This window comes from Manis javanica, chromosome 8 (genome assembly GCF_040802235.1).
Source record: "Manis javanica isolate MJ-LG chromosome 8, MJ_LKY, whole genome shotgun sequence".
In the NCBI taxonomy this organism is placed as follows: Eukaryota; Metazoa; Chordata; class Mammalia; order Pholidota; family Manidae; genus Manis; species Manis javanica.
In genome coordinates, this window is record NC_133163.1 from 40,628,068 (window position 1) to 40,648,784 (window position 20,717).

General features: G+C 43.9%; 2 protein-coding genes across 2 annotated transcripts; both read left to right on the top strand.

Annotated features, from left to right (window-relative positions):
* The first annotated feature begins 17 nt into the window (after positions 1 to 17).
* L3HYPDH (trans-L-3-hydroxyproline dehydratase) lies at positions 18 to 9,476 on the top strand. Its single transcript, XM_017664265.3, has 5 exons — positions 18 to 639; positions 4,916 to 5,085; positions 7,513 to 7,635; positions 7,723 to 7,860; positions 8,489 to 9,476. The coding sequence occupies exons 1-5, from the start codon at positions 123 to 125 to the stop codon at positions 8,612 to 8,614; spliced, it is 1,074 nt and encodes a 357-aa protein (XP_017519754.1). The 5' UTR covers positions 18 to 122; the 3' UTR covers positions 8,615 to 9,476.
* Positions 9,477 to 13,436: 3,960 nt separating this feature from the next.
* On the top strand, positions 13,437 to 18,441 carry GPR135 (G protein-coupled receptor 135). Its single transcript, XM_037006918.2, has one exon. The coding sequence runs from the start codon at positions 13,568 to 13,570 to the stop codon at positions 15,032 to 15,034; it is 1,467 nt and encodes a 488-aa protein (XP_036862813.2). The 5' UTR covers positions 13,437 to 13,567; the 3' UTR covers positions 15,035 to 18,441.
* The last annotated feature ends 2,276 nt before the right edge of the window (positions 18,442 to 20,717 follow it).

Below are 20,717 nucleotides of genomic sequence, written 5' to 3' on the forward strand. Positions count from 1 at the left end.
TTCGCGTCGGGCTCCTAGGCCCCGCCCCCTGAGGCTGTTGAGCGTCCCGCCCTGTCGCGCGGGGTAGGCGAGCGGGCCCCGGGCTTGACGCGCGCGTTGCGGGGCGGTGGTCGAGTTCCCGGATGCAGACGACCGAGAGCGAGCTGGCAGTGCCCTGGCTGCCCCCTCACGACCCGGGGACGCCGGCGCTGTCGGTGGTGGACATGCACACGGGCGGCGAGCCCCTGCGCATCGTGCTGTCGGGGTGTCCGGAGGTGGTCGGCCCTACGCTGCTGGCTAAGAGGCGGTACATGCGCCAGCATCTTGACCACGTGCGGCGACGGCTCCTGTTTGAACCCCGTGGGCACCGCGACATGTACGGGGCCGTGCTGGTGCCTAGCGAACTGCCGGACGCGCACCTGGGCGTCCTTTTCCTTCACAACGAGGGCTACAGCTCCATGTGCGGCCACGCGGTGCTGGCGCTGGGTCGCTTCGCGCTCGACTTCGGGCTGGTGCCGGCGCCCGCGGCCGGCTCTGGCGAGGCCCGCGTCAACATCCACTGCCCGTGCGGGCTGGTAGCAGCCTTCGTGGACTGCGAGGGCGTTCGCAGCCGCGGCCCGGTGCGCTTCCACAGCGTCCCGGCCTTCGCGCTGGCCACAGGTAACTGGCGGGGCCCTCCCAGCCCCAGGCAGGAGCCGCCAAGGATGCAACTAATTGCTGTCTGGGCTGGAAACCAGCGCAATGCCACTAATTCGCCCCGCAAGCCATTGCAATTAACAAGAAGGTAACCGTTAATCACAGCAAACGTGTGTCATCAGCATCTTAGCCTTGCGGATTTGTGCGGTGCATGCAGTTCCATATCCCGCAGATTTATCACCTGTGGTCTTGACAGCCTTGAGTATAGAATGTAGTGTTTCTCTTACTCAGGGCCTCTTGCCTGGAGATTTCACGGTTGGATAAAGCAAAGTCAGCTAGGGTCAAGGAAAGCCAAGAACAACCAATGTACGGGTTCCAGGCTGGCTCAGAATACGCTTACTAGACACATTATTAACTCCTGGCAAGTTACTAATCCGGTCTCCTGTAAAAAGTGCTTTCCCCACTTTGGTAAACAATTGAATGAGCTAAGCAATTAATAAATCATAAAGTTATGGATGTTGCTGCTCTTATTCTTTAAGAATAGCAACACATCGCCTGGGTCCAAATCCGGATAACCCCTTAAAGCTGTGCAACTGTAGTCGAATTACTTAACCTCTCTGTGCCTATGTTTCTTCGTTTGTTATCATACTGAGTTTTTGGTGAGGATTAAATGGGAGTATGCAGGGCACTTAACGTTTTTAAAAATGTATTCCTAGAGACAGAAAGGCTGCAGGATATTTAAAGTTGCTAGTTAGTTTTCTCTAAGTGTACTAAGCCCTTACGAGGTTTTGGTGGGTTCCCTGTGTACAGCTGGCATGTCATGTAAAACAGGGTGTCTGTAACTACAATCTTCGCAAAGAGGGTGATCTCTCCAAAGTAGTTATGACTGGAAGTGAGCTGGGAGCTGATTTAGTCAGTCCAGAAATAGAATTATTTTTCTTCTAAACATACAAATCTTTCTCATAGATCTTGATGTATCCTCGAGGATTCATCTTGCACATTAGCCTGATTTTGAGTGATGCAGTAATTGCCCAGGCCTTTGTCCATCTCAGAGCAATCGCTTAGGCAGCTGAAACACACGAGATGATGAAGAATGCCCTGGGGAAATTGATGCCCCTTTCCTCTTTAGAAAAGTATGGTGTAACATCAGACTGGGAGGGCACTTGAAGACAGGAGTTTATTTAGGAGTGCATCTCAGAAACCACTTTAACTAGCTTGGCTATCCAGTTTCCCCCTAGGCAATCCCAGCAGCTCTAGATTTTGTGGGAAATGACACTGGCAGCAGGATCACCACCAGTTCGGGTCTGGTAAGGGCAGGGGCAGCCAACAGCTCAAGCACCATACACATTTCCTGAGAGCATCACTGTCTGACTGTACAATAATCAGTAGGCAGTAATGGTCAATTACTGGTCAAGAAAATGAAAACTAGATTCTCTACTTTGTAAAATGCAAAAAGGGTGAACTGACGGTGTTCAAGATCACTGCTCTGCTCTTCCCCATCTCTGTGACCTTGTGAGAGGGATTCCATGCCTCTGTGTCATCCTCTGTAAAGTGAGGATGACAGCAGCACCCACTTAAGAGGATGGCTGAGTTCATCTCCACTTCACCTTGTTAAAATGAAAATTTAGTTTTGTTCATCGTATTAAAGTGCTAGAGCAGTTGGTAGTCAATGAATATTTGTTGAGTGAGTAAATAAGATGAATGACTAAAATAAAATTAGTAAATAAATGAAATTCGGAGAACATGCTGATTGGCAAGTGTAAATATCTGGTTCTCTTAAGAGCCCTATTCCCATTAGAAATTAAGCTTTTGGCTTTAATATTAACATTTATTGTGTTCCTAATCTGTGCCAAGCACTCCCCACACATTAGCACATGTGTTTGACAACACATCCTTTTGGGAGGAATAGCAGTTCCACTTTACACAGGAGGACACCAAAGCCACTTAGTGTCCCACCTTCCAGCTGTCTCTGGTTTCCATCTGCTTCCTCATTCTCCTTCCATTAAACCAAATTTTCATGACTCAGTGTGCAAACTCAGGAATATAAGAAACATTTTATTTTTCACAACTTAATTTCTGAATTTGAGACCCACTCTTCCCTGTTGTTTGACTTAGCAGCATCCCTCCACATGCTGTCACCTTCCCTGATGTATGTGTGAGCACAGGTTTCTTAACAGAGCCAAGGCCTTGGAGAGGAGGGCCTGTTGGTGCTTAGCTTGCACAGTTAACCAGCAAAACATATCTGCCCCCCTCCATGTGGCCCCTCTCCTGCCACTGCCTCTCTTCCCTCATTGCTGCTCCAGCCACACCCTGTACATCCCTGTGGTGCTGTGGAAAGTCAGCACAGGTCCTCTACACTCATAACCTTCTGTGTCTTTTCTCAGTCCAGAGGAAATTTCTCTGTTGACCAGAAGAAATATTTCTCCCTTCAGAGTGCTCCTTTGCCAACAAATGTTTTTCTTCTGAGATCTCAGGTTTTCATAAAACCTGCTTTCCCCCCTTCCATACACCTCCCCCAGAGTACTGATCACCAAGCCAGGCTGAATTGGGAAGGAGGACAAGGAAAATGCAGGAAGGGGTAAAACAGCTTTAATGTCCCAAATATCATCCAGCCACACTGCTTTGGAAATAGAAATTTGGACTTTAAAAAGACTGACCTTCAGGTGAAACTTTGGGTATGTCAGGGACTTGAAATACTCAATAAAAACCCTGATGCAAAGTTGTACCGAAGGCCAGCGATTCTATTATATTCTGAGTAATTCATTTGATTCTGAGTATTTGCCTACAGGATACTTTCATGAGATGATGAGGCCAATAAATGTTTATCATTTATGTAGAAAAATCTCTTTCATTTTGTTTTTATGTTACAGCTGAAGCAAACCAATTTGTGAAAAGGATCCAAAATCCTATTTTAAACCATTCCTATAGTCCAAGAGGGGACCTAATTTTCCTTCACAGTTTTATGCATTGATGGTCCAGGGTTTTCCCTCTCTCTGCCTCCATGATGTGTCCTAGAAAAGATCTTCAGTATAGTTAGCAAAATAACTATTTATGATTTAGGAACAATGTGGCATTCAGGTGTTCTAAAATGTGTACAAACATCAGTTAAAAAATAGGAAGATGTGGGGCTCTCTTGTCCCCTCCTGGTGTGAGCCAGGAGCTCTGTCTGTCTTCTCACTGTATCTCTCAATAAAAGCCTCTCCCTGGCTCTCCTACCTTGACTGTTTGCTAAGTTCATTCTTTGACTCCGCAAACCAGAACGCTGGCATCATCTTTGGGGGCTCATCTGGGATAACTTCGGAGGCCTCTCTGGCTTCTGGGTGAGGCAAGGATGCTCTTTATTTCCTTTACATGCTCTATGTGTGCCTCCAAGTTCGTCAATTTCATGGAACCCGATGCTCACCACCGCAAGAAGCCATATGACCTGCAAATGGTGATGGAAATGGAACCCACAGGCCCTCTTGACCGACCACTGATGGACACCTAACTGCACCCCTTACTATGCCCCCTCTCAGCATGAAGCAGCCAGAGCAGTCATCACCCCCTTTCCCTAGCTGCAGCTAGGGTCTCCATCTGTAGAGGGGGGAATGAGACAGGGACTGTAGGTGTAGTCAGGGTAGGGTTAGGGCCTCCAGGAAAGGCAAGGTGAAATATTTACAGTCAGAGCAATGTAACAGTGGGCAAAGAAGTCCCTATTGAAACTGTGTTAAGAATTATGCAAAGTCAAGGTCACACTAATTCTCTAGGGAAAGATAACAGACTAAGAGTATAGCCATCTTCAGTGAGATCAGTTAAAGGTCAAAAGGCGAGGAGCAACTTGGCCTGAAATGTTTAAGTGTTCCGCAAGGGTATCTCAGCATAACCTGTGACTTCACTGTAAACAGCCCTAGCAAATAGACAACAACCCAGCCCACCCTGAGGAGCAGGTAGTACAAGTCCACACCCTAAGCCCTCAATTCCCAAAAATCCTCAACTGCCTCTAAATCCCCTAGACAACACACCACCCCGGACTCTCTTGTCCCCTCCTGGTGTGAGCCGGGAGCTCTGTCCTTTTTTTCTAAATAAAAGCCTGTACCTTGTTCTACCTTGACAAAAAAAAAAAAATAGGAAGATGCACTTAGCTAAAGGTCTATTATTGTTTACGTGACAACTCATTTTAAATGTATCATTTTAAATGGATTTTTGCTTCATTCCTTTTTATGATAGGGAAAAGTAACCCCCAAAATAGACATCTGAAAAATGCTGTGAAATTATATTGCTAAGATACTAAAAACAAATTTACTTTGAAACATGTTTTTAGATCTCCTCGTGGATGTTCCTGGTCATGGAAAGATGGTGGTGGACATTGCCTATGGTGGTGCATTTTATGCATTTGTTAGTGCTGAGAAGTTAGGACTTGATGTTTGTTCAGCAAAGACAAAGGACCTTGTGGATGTAGCAAGTGCAGTGACGGAAGCTGTGAAAGCTCAGGTCAGTACAAGTGCTGCTACAATAACAAACGCCCTCCCCTGTGGCATGGAGGGAATGTAAATTACATGTCTGTACAAAAAAATTAAACATCTGTATATTCAAATCATTAGTAGTACTAAGAATAGGGTATTGGTTACAATCTTAAACTCTAGATTAAGACTACCCGGGAGTTCTCTTTGCCACTTGTAACTTTTGTAGCCTTGAACAAGTTATAGAAACCTCCACATGCCTCAGTTCTCCTAACTGTAAAATGGAAATTATGAAATACTTCATAGGATGTTTTAAGAATGAAATGTCAATGTGTATAAAGGACTTAGAGCCTATCCATAATAAATGTTCAATAAATGACAACTGTTATTAAATGTAATATTTGTACACTAATGTAATTTGTTATTTAAACATATAGAAAATGTATCTCATAGTATTCCAGTAATTTGAAATGCATATGCTTTGTTATATGTGATAGTTCTGCAAAGCTTGTCAATAATGAATGTAAAATATAGATCACAAATAGATTTCATTAAATATGATCAGACTGTCTCTGACTTAATAGAGAACATTAATTCCTAATTAGGGAATTTTTTTCTATACTGTTAAGAAGTTACTTAGATAACCACTCAAGTAACTCTAGTGTCAGCTAGGGAAAACTATTCTGATAAAATCACTTTAGATAATAAGTCTACAGTATTCTTTGATTTTTAGCACAAGTCTGCCATTTTATCTTGAAATTGGGACCTATAAAACTCATTCAATATTTGAATGTTTTAGCATATGAGAATTTGTTATTCTAAGTAAAAAATAACTTGTGAAAGATAACATCGAATATACTTGTATTAATAGTTATTTACGGACCTATTTAACGTACCCTGAGACTTTAACATAATTTATAATGTAAACAACAGAATGGAAATATGTACTGTATCTCTATTCTAAACTGACTTTTTTCCAGGACTGTCAATATGAATATTAGAATTATTTTATCATAGTAACTTCTGAAACTCTGAATTTACATAAGTTTTCTATTCCATTAAGCAGACAACTAATAGTTTGAGTTAATAATTTGGCATAAAGTAATTTTACCTCATTTTTAATGAAACTAAGAGGAAAAGGCATAGTTCGTAATGAAAGGAGTAATTTTGAACTTCTCATTAAAGCTTTAATTTCTCACCAAGGTGGCAAAGGGTGGACATTGAGGAAGGAGGGATTCTGAGAAAAATATGAAAAATTTTATTAGTGATGAATCAGACAGTAGACAATTTTGTGCATTGCTGACCATTCACACTGCTGATGCAGATTTAGGGAAAGACTATTTTGAGGGGGGCTGAAGTTAATATAAATTCATCTTCATTCATTTGTTCTTTTAACAAACATTTACCAGGAGCTTATTGTATGTCACACACTATGCTAGATGCTAGAGATCCAAAGAAACAAAGCCACCTTCAAGGAGCTCAGTCTAGTTAGAGAAGCATACCTGGGAACAGTATGATGTTGTAATGGTGCTTGAATGATACTGAAATGATAACGGGAGGTGGGCATAGGGACTTCAAGAGGATGGCGGGCAAAGGTCCAGGGTGAAGGCCTCTTTAACTTGGTTTTAGATGGTGTCTGTGGATTTTAAGAATCCAAATCTACTCAGTTGCTTTAACTGACAGGTAAGCAGTAGTGGAAGGTATTGTAAGAGTACGCATGGACTGAGACTACTATCAGGTGTTACAGAAGTCCAGGCAGAGTGAAACAACTAGGCCTCCCTGGGACAGGAAGCACTGCACACAGGGCCTGACCATGCTTTACCATCAGGGTGCCTGTGCCTTCTGCTTTCTGCGGGTCTCTGCTGCTTTTCAGGATACCAGTTGACTTTATCTTTACAATGGATCTTCTTTTTTAATCCAATTGTTTCTCTTACCTAGTAGCTTCTATATTCTTATACCTTCTGTTTATGCGTGGCCCCTCCCAAGTCCTTGTCTGTACCAACAATAATAACTTCAGCTTTGATACTTATTACCTGATTTTTCCACATAATCCCCTTCAAGCTCCTGAGCGTGAGAATGTGATTGTCTTAGCTCCTTCTGTTGGAGCAGCTGTGGTCAGCCTGTGGGTTGACCATCCTGAGGTCAGTGCTTCAAAGAGTGTGTTTGTTTAGGGTGTGTGTGTAAAACAGGGCTGTTCCTTTAGTGAAAGCTATGTGCAGGGCAGCTTCCTCAGAAAGGACTCAGAGTACGATAAGAACAATGACTTCCAATAAAACTGTATTAATATAGACAAAGACATCATTTGTAGTATTCAGTGTTTAAACCCAAGAGGTATTTAAAAAATGATAAAGATTGAAAAGTTGTGTCTAGGAGTGCTCTAGCTACATTATTTATAAAGATAAATTTGGATGAAAATACTTATTCTACAGGTGGTTGTTAATTTTTTTGTTATTTGCAGTTTAAAATTCATCATCCTGATAGTGAAGACCTTTCCTTTCTATATGGAACTATATTAACAGATGGAAAAGATGCTTATAGTGAGGAACCAACCACCAACATTTGTGTGTTTGCAGATGAGCAGGTATTACAACTGTAATGTTTAGCACAAAAGCCAAGTAATATAGAACTAGAACACTCAACACTCTTACATTCATTTATTCTGAAACAGGTTGACAGAAGTCCTACTGGCTCAGGAGTGACAGCCCGAATTGCCTTACAGTATCACAAAGGCCTTCTACAGCTGAACCAGACCAGAGCCTTTAAAAGCAGTGCAACTGGCTCAGTATTCACAGGGAAAGCTGTGAGAGTGAGTGATATCCTTAGTTTCTTATTTGCAAATGTTACTTATGAGACTGAAGCAGCCTGAGCTGGTGTTAGATAAGTTTATTCACACACCTCTCAGAAGAGAATTTTAAAGCAGGCGTATAAAATATTCTGCTCAACTAGGATCCTAGTTCTGAGAAGTGTAGTTTTGGGACCCCTGAGGGACCCAAAGGTCTTTTCCATGGATCCACAAGGTAAAAACTTTATTCACAGTAGTAATACTAAGATATTATTTGCTTTTCACTTCCATTCTCTCAAGAGCATTCAGTGGAGTTCTCTAAAGGTACATGTCAATTCTACCTTCAAAGTATCTCTATATTTTGTCTCCATTCTCCCTAAAACTGCCCTAGTGATTCTAGATTCAGTCAATGAATTAAGGTTACCTCTTAACAGGTTTCTGGGTTTCTAGTCTCTCTCCTCTCCAAATTGTCCCCACTTTATATCTAAATGCAACTAAACACAAATTCGATCTTTTTCCGCCTTAAAAGCCTTCCAGTGTCTAAAGGATTAACCCTTGGGTTTTCTTTAAAATGATAAAAATCAGGAATATGACTTTTAGGCTAATAATGAGTGCAGCATTTTGGTATTATGCTCCTTTCACCTTTTTTCAGGAAGCAAAATGTGGTGATTTGAAATCTGTTATAGTGGAAGTATCTGGACAAGCCCATTACACAGGCGCAGCAAGTTTAATAGTGGAAGATGCTGACCCACTGAAGGATGGATTCCTTCTCAAATGACTTTTAAGGGCTTTCTTTTCAAAGAAGTTCTTATTTGTAAGTAATTTTGTCTGAATTGTGTGGAAAACTCTATCTAAATTGTACATGTAAGCCAACTTCCATTCCTTATAAAATAGTATGCTGTGCCTAAAAAGTCTATACCTTATATTTGCACATGTATATTGTTATATCACTTATGTCTAGCATACAAAATGCCAAATTCAAACTATTTTCTAGTAACTAACATATCAGGTAAAATTTAAACCTTAGTTTTTGTTACTTTTAAAATATTACTCAATGGTAGCTACTATATATTTTAAATGTTCTTTGAATACTAGCTGTAATTGCAGCCCTTACAACAGCTCTTAAAGGTAATTTTTATTTAGTTTTCCAGTTTTTGAGTAAAATAGTGCCTTCTCTCTAAGGGTGAGATAGATGATTATAAGGTACTCAGCACTTAGTTTACACAGCCTGGGAAGGAGTGGGATGGGGCCGCTTCCATAGGCAGATGTTGTTATAGCTGCTGCTGGGATATTCTCTGGGCTACAAAGCCCAGCTTCCACACCCAGGTAACTGAAGTCTCATAAACTGATGTGAGAATACCAACTGGTAATCAAGCTTTTGATAGATCTTTAAGGGTCTTATTAAAGGAATTGTTTATTGCCTGACTGAAATACAAGTACACAGTAGAAATCAAATCACTGAAGCACTACTGTGGGGCAAGTCTCACACTCTGTCAGATACATGCCAGACAAATTTAAAACATGAAAGAAATGTTACCTGTTGGCTTTCTTGTTAGCTAACTGTCCTGAGCCTGTAAAAAATAAAAGTTGATAATAATAGTCATTATAAAATGAAGTATTAAAAATTATTCAACATGTGATGTTCTCAGTGTTCAGTAGACTCTTTTGTAAGGTAACTAACCATTTTTTTTTTCTGAGCATATAGGAACTGAAGTTATTAACTCATTGTAACTGACTTTGTCATCTAGCAAGTCTGCATAGAACCAGTTATTAGCCCAGTGATTTAATTGCCAACATGAAGGCTAAATGCTTTTGATTTGCTTATTATATAAAAACTAATGTTTTCCACTCATTCTCTATAAAATTCTGTGGTAAGGAAATCACTTCCTCTTCAAAATGACACCATCACTAGCTTAATATGACCAAGAAATTTTCTATAGATTAGAGAGGTTTGCTTTACTTAAAAATATAAAAACAGAGCTACTATTTCCTCTCCAAGTTTCACAAGACACATTAATTGAAAATACACACATTGTTTAAACGTTTGATTTTGTGGCCTTTTGTATTGTGTCACACACATTTCCTCTACTTTAATGAAGTACACCATGAAATGCATACCTATCATGAGTCCTTGGATACCAAGAGTGGGAGAATTTTATCACTGACATTGTTTAGAATTGTCAGCATGTGGTGACAATAAATAAGCAGACTGACTTTCTGTTTTATTATTGTTTTAAAATTCTCCAGACCCCTTAAGGGTATTAGAGGCTATAAAGCTAGAACTTCTGACTCTAAGCCCAGTATATTCTTAACTACACTTCCTTTCTAATCCATCTCAAAGCCCTGTTGAATCTACCTTGCTCACATCAATCCATTCCCATCCTTGGAAAGGGTCTTGCCTCATCAATTAACCTCTTTCAAGCAACCTTTCCCTTGTTGGTTTCTTACCCTAAGTATTTAAATATGCTCATCATAAACAAAATGAAATAAACATCCCTTGTCTACCTTCCCTCTTTAGCTGGCTATCACCCCTATTTTCCTTCCCTGTGTAGTCAAGTTTCTAGATTCCTGACCGTGGGGAAGTTGGGGTTCCTATGGCCAGGATCCTCACTGAACTTAAACCACCTGATGATGTAACTGGCCTGTTGCTAGGCTACCGCTTCCACACCTTTAGGCGATAAGCTATTATTGCGCTATATAGAGAGCTCGGCCCAGTGCTCTAGGGGGAGGTAAGACACTAGTGGTCTACTTACCACTGGGAGAACAAGCCAGGTAATAAACCTTTTCACCCCAAAGAAACATTCTACTGTCATTTTCTTTGGTCACACTGAATCCATAGTGAACTTGCCATGGCCTGAAACCCATTGGCAAGACACTGACTCTGCTCATTGGGTACATTTTATCTTCTACTTGTTATTCAACTATAGCAATCTTGTTTCTACCTCATTATTAAGTGGGAACTATGCTTGATATAACTGCCAAATCTAATGGTCACCCAAGGGTTTATGCATCCATGATGGATGTTGTGCTTGCTCCTCGCAGGCGTGCATGGTACATTTTAGAGCAGGAACCTCCATTGGTGCTGAGGTCAGCCACGGAGCTACTCACTGAGGCTCCCAAGGTCATTAGATTAGTACCCATTGGTCCCCACCAGGTGCTGCAGTTGTGCGGGCCCAGGTTCATGTCCTCTTTACCATTAGCTTGCAATGCATTTTCTCTAAGCCCTCCAGATCCCATCAGAGTTGGGACATCCTTCTCTTCAACCTACAAAACCCACAAATTCCAAACCATCCAACTTTAGGACAATACTTCTCATACTTTAGTGTGTATGAATTGCCTGGGGATCTTAAAATGCAGATCCTCGCTTACTGGGCATGTGGTGGGGCATCTGTGGACTCCCAGGTGGTGCTGCTGGGAGGACTTCAGTTTGAGTAGCAAACCATCTGTTCTGATTACCCATTTGGGCCCACACTTTCCAGGTGAGTCTCCTCTACCTGGAAACTTCTCCTTTTAGCTCTGAAATACATAAGAATCCTGACCTCATGAAAAGCGGCTGGATAATTACCTTTTCCTCTTTTCTGAAAAGCAAAGCAAAACAAAACAAAAACCCCAAATATAAGACAACTGATTTCTTAATTGGCCAAAGTACCTCATTAAATATACCACTCACCTGCCTAGGTTTTCTCTCTTTACCTGCTTCTTAAATTTTGTTACTCCTTAGCACTCAATCCATAGTTCTTTTCTCTCTTCACTCAGCAGCCCATCACATTCATGTCCCTCTTGGAGAGAGGTTGACAACTCCCAAATCTCTAAATTCCAAGGTCCAGAGCCATACTGCAGATTCACTACTTGGCAGAGCCAAATGCACTGCCCCCTAGCACATGCCCCCCTCCTGTATTCCTTAACTTGATTAATGGTACCCCATTTGTGGAGGCAGGAACTTGGGATGTACCCTTGCCCCTTGTTTCTGAAAACCTAGCACAGAGAAGATTTGCTAAATAAATGAATCTAGTATATATTTTTGTCTTAATTCAGTGGTGCTAAGCTAGGGTTGTTCCTGCCTGCCCATCTCCCCCCACCCCCCACTGGCCCACCTTGGCCTCACAGCTATTTCCAAGGCCACTGGTTAATCCTGGAGACATTTTTAGTTGTCACTATGGGTCATCTCATGGGTAGAGGCTGAAGATCCTGATAACCATCCTGCAGTGCATAGGGTAGTCCCTGAAACGATTGGTCCCAAGTGTATAATGCTGAGCTGGAGAAACCCAGTTTTAGTTTACCGGCTTAAATGAACTTCTGTTTATACAGTAAATTTCCGGTAAGGTATATTTCCTTACTGGAGTAAGCATCCAGAGCACTAATATCGTTAATTTTGAGATGTGCAAATAGCCTAGTCATTCTTGAGAGCAGTGTTTCTCAAACCTGCCCCTGCACCAGGGTCAAGTGCAGAGCATGTGGCTGGCTCTTATTGGGTGTGTTAGACACAATAGCTTTGGGGCAAGGCCTCGGAATCTGCATGTCTAACAAGGTCTCAGGTTGTGCTCATGTTGCTGGTCTGGGGTTCACACTGCAAACTACTGCTTTAGAGAACCTGAGGATTTATTACACTATCCCCCAGTAGAGGCCGTGGCCAGAAACTTGAAATGCAGCTTCCCTGGGCAGGCAGACCCTTCTTGTTCCATCTGCCAGCCAGACATTTGGAGCTGCTTCTGTGGTGACTGCCTAGCTGGCAGCACCTTAGGCTGAAAACACCACAGAATGGATGAAGGCTGCTGGCAGGGTAAGTAACCACTCCCTTTTCCTCCCTTGCCCCACACAAACATGGTGGCCAGGTAAGGTCCTGAGGTCCAGGCCCTTGAAAACAAGGTGACATCCTGCCTCCAATGTCCATATGCTAGCTCCTCAGAGCGCCAGTATCAGAATCACCCATCGGGTTTATATCCGTGGCCCACCCTCAGTAATGCTGGGAGTCAGCCATCGATCAAATCTGCATTTTAATAAACTCCCTACATTGGGGTTCTCAAAGTGGGGTGCTTGGACCAGCACCACTACCACCTGCAAACCTGTTAGAAATGCAGATTCCCTAACAGGACCCCAGACCTACTAAGCCTGCAACTCTTGGGGTTGGGCCCAGTCACTTGTGTGCTCACAAGCCCCTAGGTGACGCTGTTACACACCCAAGTTTAAGAACACCTGGGTTAAATTATTCTGCCTCTCAAGTTTAAGATCTCCGGATTTGGACTGTTTTCCTCTGCAGGTTTTATTTTCTTTTCCTTCCTGCATATGCCAGAAACACCCATAGGTAGCTTTCCAAGAGGACTTTTGTATCCAGTAAGAGAGCTTGAGAGCGCACCATGTTGAATTTTGGTCATTTATCTGAGGGCCAGTCCGGCTTTGTCTGGCCCAGCACGGGTTCCCCAAGGAGATCGATCTGCACTCTCTGAAGCCCAGGGCCTCTGCGGCGTAACTTCGCGGAGAGATGATGTCCTGGGCGGGCTTTGCGGAGGCTACCTGGCTGCCGCCCCGCCCCGCGCTGCTGCGTACACACGCGGTTCCCTCGGCAACGCCTGGAACGCACGTCAGAGGATCCGCCAGGTCACTGGCGACCGCCAGACACAGGCTCACAGCTCGACTCCCGGCAGAGGCCGCTCGCACCGGCCCGGAACCACCTCCGGCTGCGGCCGCGGCCGCCCGTGCGGGATGAGGAGACCCGTAGGCGCCGCGGGGCCCCATGGAGCAGCCATCGGTCCGCCCGCCCGTGAGCACGGCCTTGTTGGTCAGCCCACACCCCGAAGCCCCCTCCGCGGCCGGCGCGCCTGGCGGGACGTCCTCCGCGACAACATCAGCGGCCGTGGTCTCCATCAGCACCGTGGTGGCCGCGGCTCTGGGGAACCGGAGCTTCGGGAGCGGAGGCGACGGCACTGGCGCCTGGGCTGGCGGCGGGCCGCGGGCGGCGGGGGCGGTGGGGAGGCCGCCGCTCGGGCCGGAGGCGGCGCCGCTGCTGTCGCACGGGGCGGCGGTGGCGGCGCAGGCGCTCGTCCTCCTGCTTATCTTCCTGCTGTCTAGCCTGGGCAACTGCGCGGTGCTGGGGGCGATCGTGAAGCACCGGCAGCTCCGTACCGTCACCAACGCCTTCATCCTGTCTCTGTCCCTGTCGGATCTGCTCACCGCGCTGCTCTGCCTGCCCGCCGCCTTCCTGGACCTCTTCACGCCGCCCGGGGGCTCTGCGGCCGCCGCCGCTACGGCGCCCTGGCGCGGCTTCTGCGCTGCCAGCCGCTTCTTCAGCTCGTGCTTCGGCATCGTGTCCACGCTCAGCGTGGCGCTCATCTCGCTGGACCGCTACTGCGCCATCGTGCGGCCGCCGCGGGAGAAGATCGGTCGCCGCCGTGCGCTGCAGCTGCTGGCGGGCGCCTGGGTGGCGGCGCTGGGCTTCTCCACGCCCTGGGAGTTGCTCCGGGCGCCCCGGCAGCCCCCGGCCGCACAGAGCTTCCACGGCTGCTTGTATCGGACGTCCCCGGACCCCGCGCAGCTGGGCGCGGCCTACAGCGTGGGGCTGGTGGTGGCCTGCTACCTGCTGCCCTTCCTGCTCATGTGCTTCTGGCACTACCACATCTGCAAGGCCGTGCGCCTGTCCGACGTGCGCGTGCGGCCTCTGACCACCTATGCGCGCGTGCTGCGCTTATTCAGTGAGGTGCGCACAGCCACCACCGTGCTCGTTATGATCGTCTTCGTCATCTGCTGCTGGGGGCCCTACTGCTTCCTGGTGCTGCTGGCCTCGGCCCGGCAGGCCCAGGCCACACAGGCCCCCTCGCTCCTCAACGTGCTGGCAGTCTGGCTCACCTGGGCCAATGGGGCCATCAATCCTGTTATCTATGCCATTCGCAACCGCAACATTTCGATGATCCTGGGGCGCAACCGGGAAGAGGGCTACCGGACTAGGAATGTGGACACTTTCCTGCCCAACCAGGGCTTGGGTCTGCAGGCCAGATACTACAGTCGCCTTCGAAACCGCTATACCAACCGGTTGGGGGCCTGCAGCTGGATGTCCTCTTCCAACCCGGCCAGTGGGGTGGGAGGGGACGTGGCCATGTGGGCCCGAAAAAATCCAGTTTTGCTTTTCTGCCGGGAGGGGCCACCAGAGCCTGTAAGGGCAGCGGCCAAACAGCCTAAATCTGAACCAGGGGATACCAGCCTCTAAGAAGGGATGCAAGGCTTGTGAAGGCAAATTTGCATCTGCTTCGTTTAATGATACAGGATTATGGGGAGAATTGTGTATTTCAAAAGCCAAACATTTTTTAAAAGACACAGGGAGAGGCTTACCATTCCCCCCAAACATACAAGACAATGTCCCCTTCTTGAAAAGTGCCAAAAAGAATGTAAATGCAAAAATTAAAACAATCTCAAACCACACAACCAAGCATCATGAAAACTGTACATGCCAAGAATGACAAAAGATTCACAATTACCGAAAAGCTCATGTTACAGCAATCACACTGTGAAACAAGCAAACAGTTCATTTAATACAATCAGTATTTGTTCAAATACGTAGTTTCAGGAAAGAATGGAGACCCTCAGAATTGCTTGAAGTCCCTGCTAAATCACCAGCATTCAACAGAACTTCAGATTTTTAGAACTTGCACCTCTGACACAGCTTTGGGTGCTTAGATTGGGAGCAAGAAATTCTCATCTTTACATACTTTGGTGCAAGTTCTTGCCATCCCCCCGCCTCACCATTAATCTTTGTGAGATTATAATTTTTAATTCATATCCCATTTAAGACCTCTTTAAGGATTTTGAAAAGGTGGCTTATCACCATAAAATTTAACCTTTCAAAGGGCAAAGAAAAGGGTGAACATAAATATGGCTCTTCAAAAAGTACTCCAAGAGTATACTTAAAAATTAATGACCTTCAACCTACCCCCAAAATTATCGCTTTGGGAAGCTTTGAGGTTTTACCCTTACTCTGACCTGCTACTTTTGCTTCTAATAATTTTGAGGTTGCCACACTCAAAAGGTTTCCACATTAAAAAAAAAAATAACTTGAATAGTGGAAAATCTTTGCTTTTTTGAGGTAAATTTGATTTTTGGATGCAGCCAAAAATGTAATTTGAAGTCATGTTGATTGAATCAGACAAATAATGCCATATGTTATATATATATATATGTGTGTATGTGTGTGTGTGTGTGTGTGTGTGTGTTTGTAAATGAGAGCTCTATAAAGTAGCAAGATTGGCTTTCCTATGTGGCAAACTAACTGAAGATGTTTCAAAAGAGGAATTCTAAAACATTTTGAGAAGTGACTGTATTCTTGGAATAAGCATAGAGCTTTCCAAGTGGATCGTACTCTCCTACATTTGACATTTGGGTACATTTATGTAAAAAAAATCATTGATTTTATAGACATGACTTGTGTAAAATAATGTGGTCTTCATTAGACTGGGAGAATAGGTGTGGGGTTATTATATTTAGTAGGGTATTAATAATTTAGGCATAAAGTTAACTACTCCAATCAAGTTGGAAATGTCTTCAGAAATGTGCAAAAAAAGATGCATTTTAAAATTCACAAATACAATTCAGGATTTGTGTGTGTGGACTTTCTCATGTAAAATACCACTGTATATAATCATTTGATCAGAATTTTAGAAGATGTTTTTGTCATTTTCTCCCTTTCCTTTCCTCCATCTTGCCCTTCCCGTCTTCAGTATTTCACAGCCTAATGAATAAGTACTTTAAACTAGATATGAAACATCAGTTATCATATAAAGATTTCAGTGTGAAGTAACCACCTTTTTTTTCTTGTTAACTATTTAAAGATGTTTATTGCTATTTAAATTTGTGTGTGATAGTTGGGTATATGTCATCATTTTGTAATCAAAGATGGAAACACATGATTTGTGTCAGAGCTAGAGATTTAAAAAATTTTTCCCCTTCCCAAGGCATCATCACAATCAGTTCATACATTATCTGTGTATATCTTGCTACACTCAATGTAGTACAAAAGAGATGAGATAATCTCTCCTCTTTAGCACTTTTTATAAAACATGTACAGACTTAATGCAGCTGAACTAACAGTTAACAGACATCTACAGTATTTGCTTATTAAAATGTGTAATTTTTGGCATTGTGAGAAAACAGGAGTTATGTCTGGGAATTTAGGGTGAAGTGATAAAGTCTCCCAGTTATGAAAGATATCATAGAATAGGAATTTGGGAACTCTGAGTAAAGACAGAAAGCGAGTTCGAGAGCTTAGGGGAAGCAGGCAAGTGTGTTGCAAAATAAGCTATTGCCTGAGAAGAATCATCCAAGGAAGGCATTTAAAAGGAACATAACACGGAATAAACCGGCCTCTTGAGTGAAAGGAAAATCAGAGACTGTAAGACTCCAGGTGGTGGCACGAAGGACTTGAAGGCAGAAAAGGGATCCCCCACACTGCCTCTTGTTATGTTGCAGTAGGAAGTTATAGAAAAGTAGAAAGTTTTGGGCAAGACACCCTTCTTTCAGTGGCTCTGAGTCATGGTTGGCCAGAATGGGAACAGAAAGAGAAAATTGCTAATATGTTATTGAAAAATTTAGTGTTCTGTTTGTTTTTAATTTGAGGCTAAACAACAAGTCAGTGATAGAACTAGGATTTGAACCACAGTCTGTCTGGCCTCAGAGCCCTGTTCCCTTCTCCACCTTCTGGGGCCCCCATAAAGGTCAGTGGATAGGGAACCTAAGGGTGAGAAGTTGTACTATCACCACCTTCATCATCACCATCAGCCTCTCCAGTTTTTCTTTCTTTCTTTGCATAGGGCAGCTTCCAGAGTGCTAAAGCAATTACAGGCAGAAATCACAGTACCTGCTTTAAAAGCACTTACAGCTTGAGGACCTTGTGCTTTATGAAAATCAGCCATAATCAGGACTCTTTACCTATGCAGAAGAAAAAGTGCAGATTTTTCAGAAGCAGTTATCAAAGAAAAGAGATGAATTTAGAAGCAAAATATATGTAAATAAAGGCCAGCCACCAATCTGGTCCAGTTATAAATACTTAGAGACAGAAATTAATGCCTTAAATGAAAGATGGAGAAAGAATAACTCAAATAATCTGAGACTTAGACCTTTTCCTCATGCTAAGTGCACAATTACATTAACTGTTTGAAAAGAGAAAAGAGAAGCTGTGAAATATTAGGATGTACTAACTACTGCGTAACACACAAGGCCAGAAGGAAATCCTTCGTGGCTCACTCTGCTCTCAGTTTGAGTGTTTCACCTGATTTGAAATAACAGCAACAAGTCATACTCAGCTTCGTACAGGCATTTGCTCTTAGAATCCTCAAAGCAACCCCCAGTGAGGTACTATTATTGTCATTCCCCCCATTTTACAGATGAGAGAAAAATGAGACATGGAGGGGTGATGTTATCTGCCTAAAGTCACACAGGAAGTAAGTGCTAGACATAAGATCTGTACCTAGCAGATGAATTCCAGAGATCCTGTCTTAACCACTGCACTGTGCTGTCTCTCTAATGTGTAAAAGAGAATGGGAAACCTGGGAAAGAGCCAGGGAAGATAAAGACAATTATCCAAAGGATGGCTAAAACGACATACCATAAAATTTTAAAGATTTGTTTTATTTGGAGAACAGCTTTATGAGGTATGTAATTTTAAAATATACAAAGAAATTCAGAGTATCATCCCAGCCCTGGATGACTCCAATCATCCATTGTCTCCATTCCTGCTCCAGGGCAACTGAGCAGAGCTGCAGGAGAATTACAGACTCAGTCAATATCCTCTGCACCTAAAATCCATGGTTTCCACTGGCCCCTCCTCCTTGCCTGGCAATTTGAACCTTTTTGCTTGTAAGCTTGCTCTTTCTGTCCATTTTAGTGACACTTCAAACTTTCTCCACTCATAATTGCCCCTTGCCTCTTGAAAAATGACCTGTTCCTACTTCACCAAGAATATAGAAGCCATCAAATATATATACTCTCATATTTTAGCCACCAAACATTACAGACTAAACTGAATTTATACCAGTTCAAATTTATACAGTATAAATACTAAACTGAATCTATACCATTTGTAGAGAAAATGAAAGTTCCTATGGCCAGGATTCTCACCTGACCCTGGTCATCTTGCTCACTGCACACATGTGGACAATACATTATTACTGACTTAATATAAAGAGCTCCGCCTAGTGCTCTGGGCTGCTCCGCTGCAGGAGAGCAGAGGCTGGAGAGGTGGCAGCACTGAGGACAGAGAGTGAGATGCTGCAGGGGGTGGAGGAGGCCCGGAGGCAGAGACCGACTTGCTGCATGCAGACTTGCTCTGAGGTGGACAGGATTATAGCGCTTGACCTGCCACCGTGAGAATAAAGCTGGGTATAAACCCAGCATCCCAAGAAGTTTCATTGTCATTTTTTGGTCTCACTGAATCAAGAGCAAACTTGCCTGGGGTTAAAACCTATTGACATGATATCAGTTTTCATACCCAGCTCTGTCTTTTCAGTAATAAAGAAGCTGGTGCCCTCTCCAGCAGGAATCTCATACTATCATTTATCTCCTTTCTCTGGTATTCTTAGCCCTTCCTGCTCAACCAAATCCCTCCCATGAGCATGCAAATTCTCACTTAAAAGGAAATAGAAGAAATGTTTCCTTTTCTCTCATCCACTTCTTTTCTTTCTCTCAGCTCCCTACCAACAGCTGAACTTACTGAAAAAAAGTTGCCTACACTTGTATACCTAATCTAAATCCTTGTCCACAATTTTACTGGCACAAGAAAGTTGTCATTTTTTATGTAACTCCATTTTTGCCCATCCCTAATGTGTCAGATTGCAGAAATTTAGATGGCAGCACCTAGGCCCCAGGGGCTATTTCACACCGAGGCACTGGTGAGCATGAGTCTTCGGTGGCCAACCATCTGTGCCGGCATCGGCTGAGAATCCATCAGTCTGTCTCCAGTCACACCCACCATGCTTCCTGCATGGTTGTCCCCCACTCAGTCCAAGAAGGCCCACCTCTAAGTTCAGATGACTTTAGGGCTCTTCTTTGGACCCAGAAAGATTGTTATTCTGTCTCAGGACCACAGAGGGCTGTGGCCACACCCATAAAGCTGTCTCAGGCTGTTTTAGAAAAATTATTTAAAAACACTTTTGATTATTTGATACTTTTTGATATTGTTTGATCAACAAATCAAAATAATATATAAAGTGTACATTGGTAGTTCCACTTACGGAATGGCAGTGAAGAGCTCTGTGGACCTGCTACTCAGTGAAACAACTACAACAGGTAAAAACTACTTAAAATCAACCATTTGAAATCTCTGGATATTGTTCTAAGAGAGTACTACAATTAAACATTTGGCCAAGAAACATTTATGTAATTTGCTAAGAACAGCTAGAGCTCCCTGCTCCCAGCTCAGTGTGACAGAAACTCCACTTCAGGTGAGTACAGCCAAGAGCACAGGGCTCCCTCTTTCCTTAGCTTCCAGTGGAGGAGTACGGTATCTTTCTGGAAGGAGTAGGCCATGAGAACTTGGCATCTTTCAAGTTAACACATAGCAGAAACTACATTCCAGGTAAGTGCAGCCAAGAGATTCAGGTTCCCTTCTTCTACCTAGTCCCCTTCATAGAGCAGATGCTTGAACTCAGGTGTGGCATTCTGGGAATATTGGGGCCACAACTGTCCTCAGCCCACCTCTTTTGTAGATTGGAGACTCCATGCTAAGACACACAAGTTGAGAAGACCAGAGGCTATGACCCCAGTGTCCTGCTCCTTAAGCAAGGTTCACTCCAGAAGAAACAAGCCACTCCGAGCCTGACTCCAGCTTCAGAGCTGTGCCTCAGGTATTCTGACCAGGCGAAGAGACAGGCCTCTAAACAGAGAACACCAGAGCTCTCCCCAAG

Excerpts from the sequence above, each read along its gene's own strand:
- L3HYPDH (XM_017664265.3), top strand. The coding sequence starts at position 123 with ATGCAGACGACCGAGAGCGAGCTGGCAGTGCCCTGGCTGCCCCCTCAC. Across the intron at positions 640-4,915 it reads GGCCTTCGCGCTGGCCACAG|ATCTCCTCGTGGATGTTCCT; the intron begins GTAACTGGCGGG and ends ACATGTTTTTAG. Across the intron at positions 7,636-7,722 it reads GTGTGTTTGCAGATGAGCAG|GTTGACAGAAGTCCTACTGG; the intron begins GTATTACAACTG and ends ATTCTGAAACAG.
- GPR135 (XM_037006918.2), top strand. The coding sequence starts at position 13,568 with ATGGAGCAGCCATCGGTCCGCCCGCCCGTGAGCACGGCCTTGTTGGTC.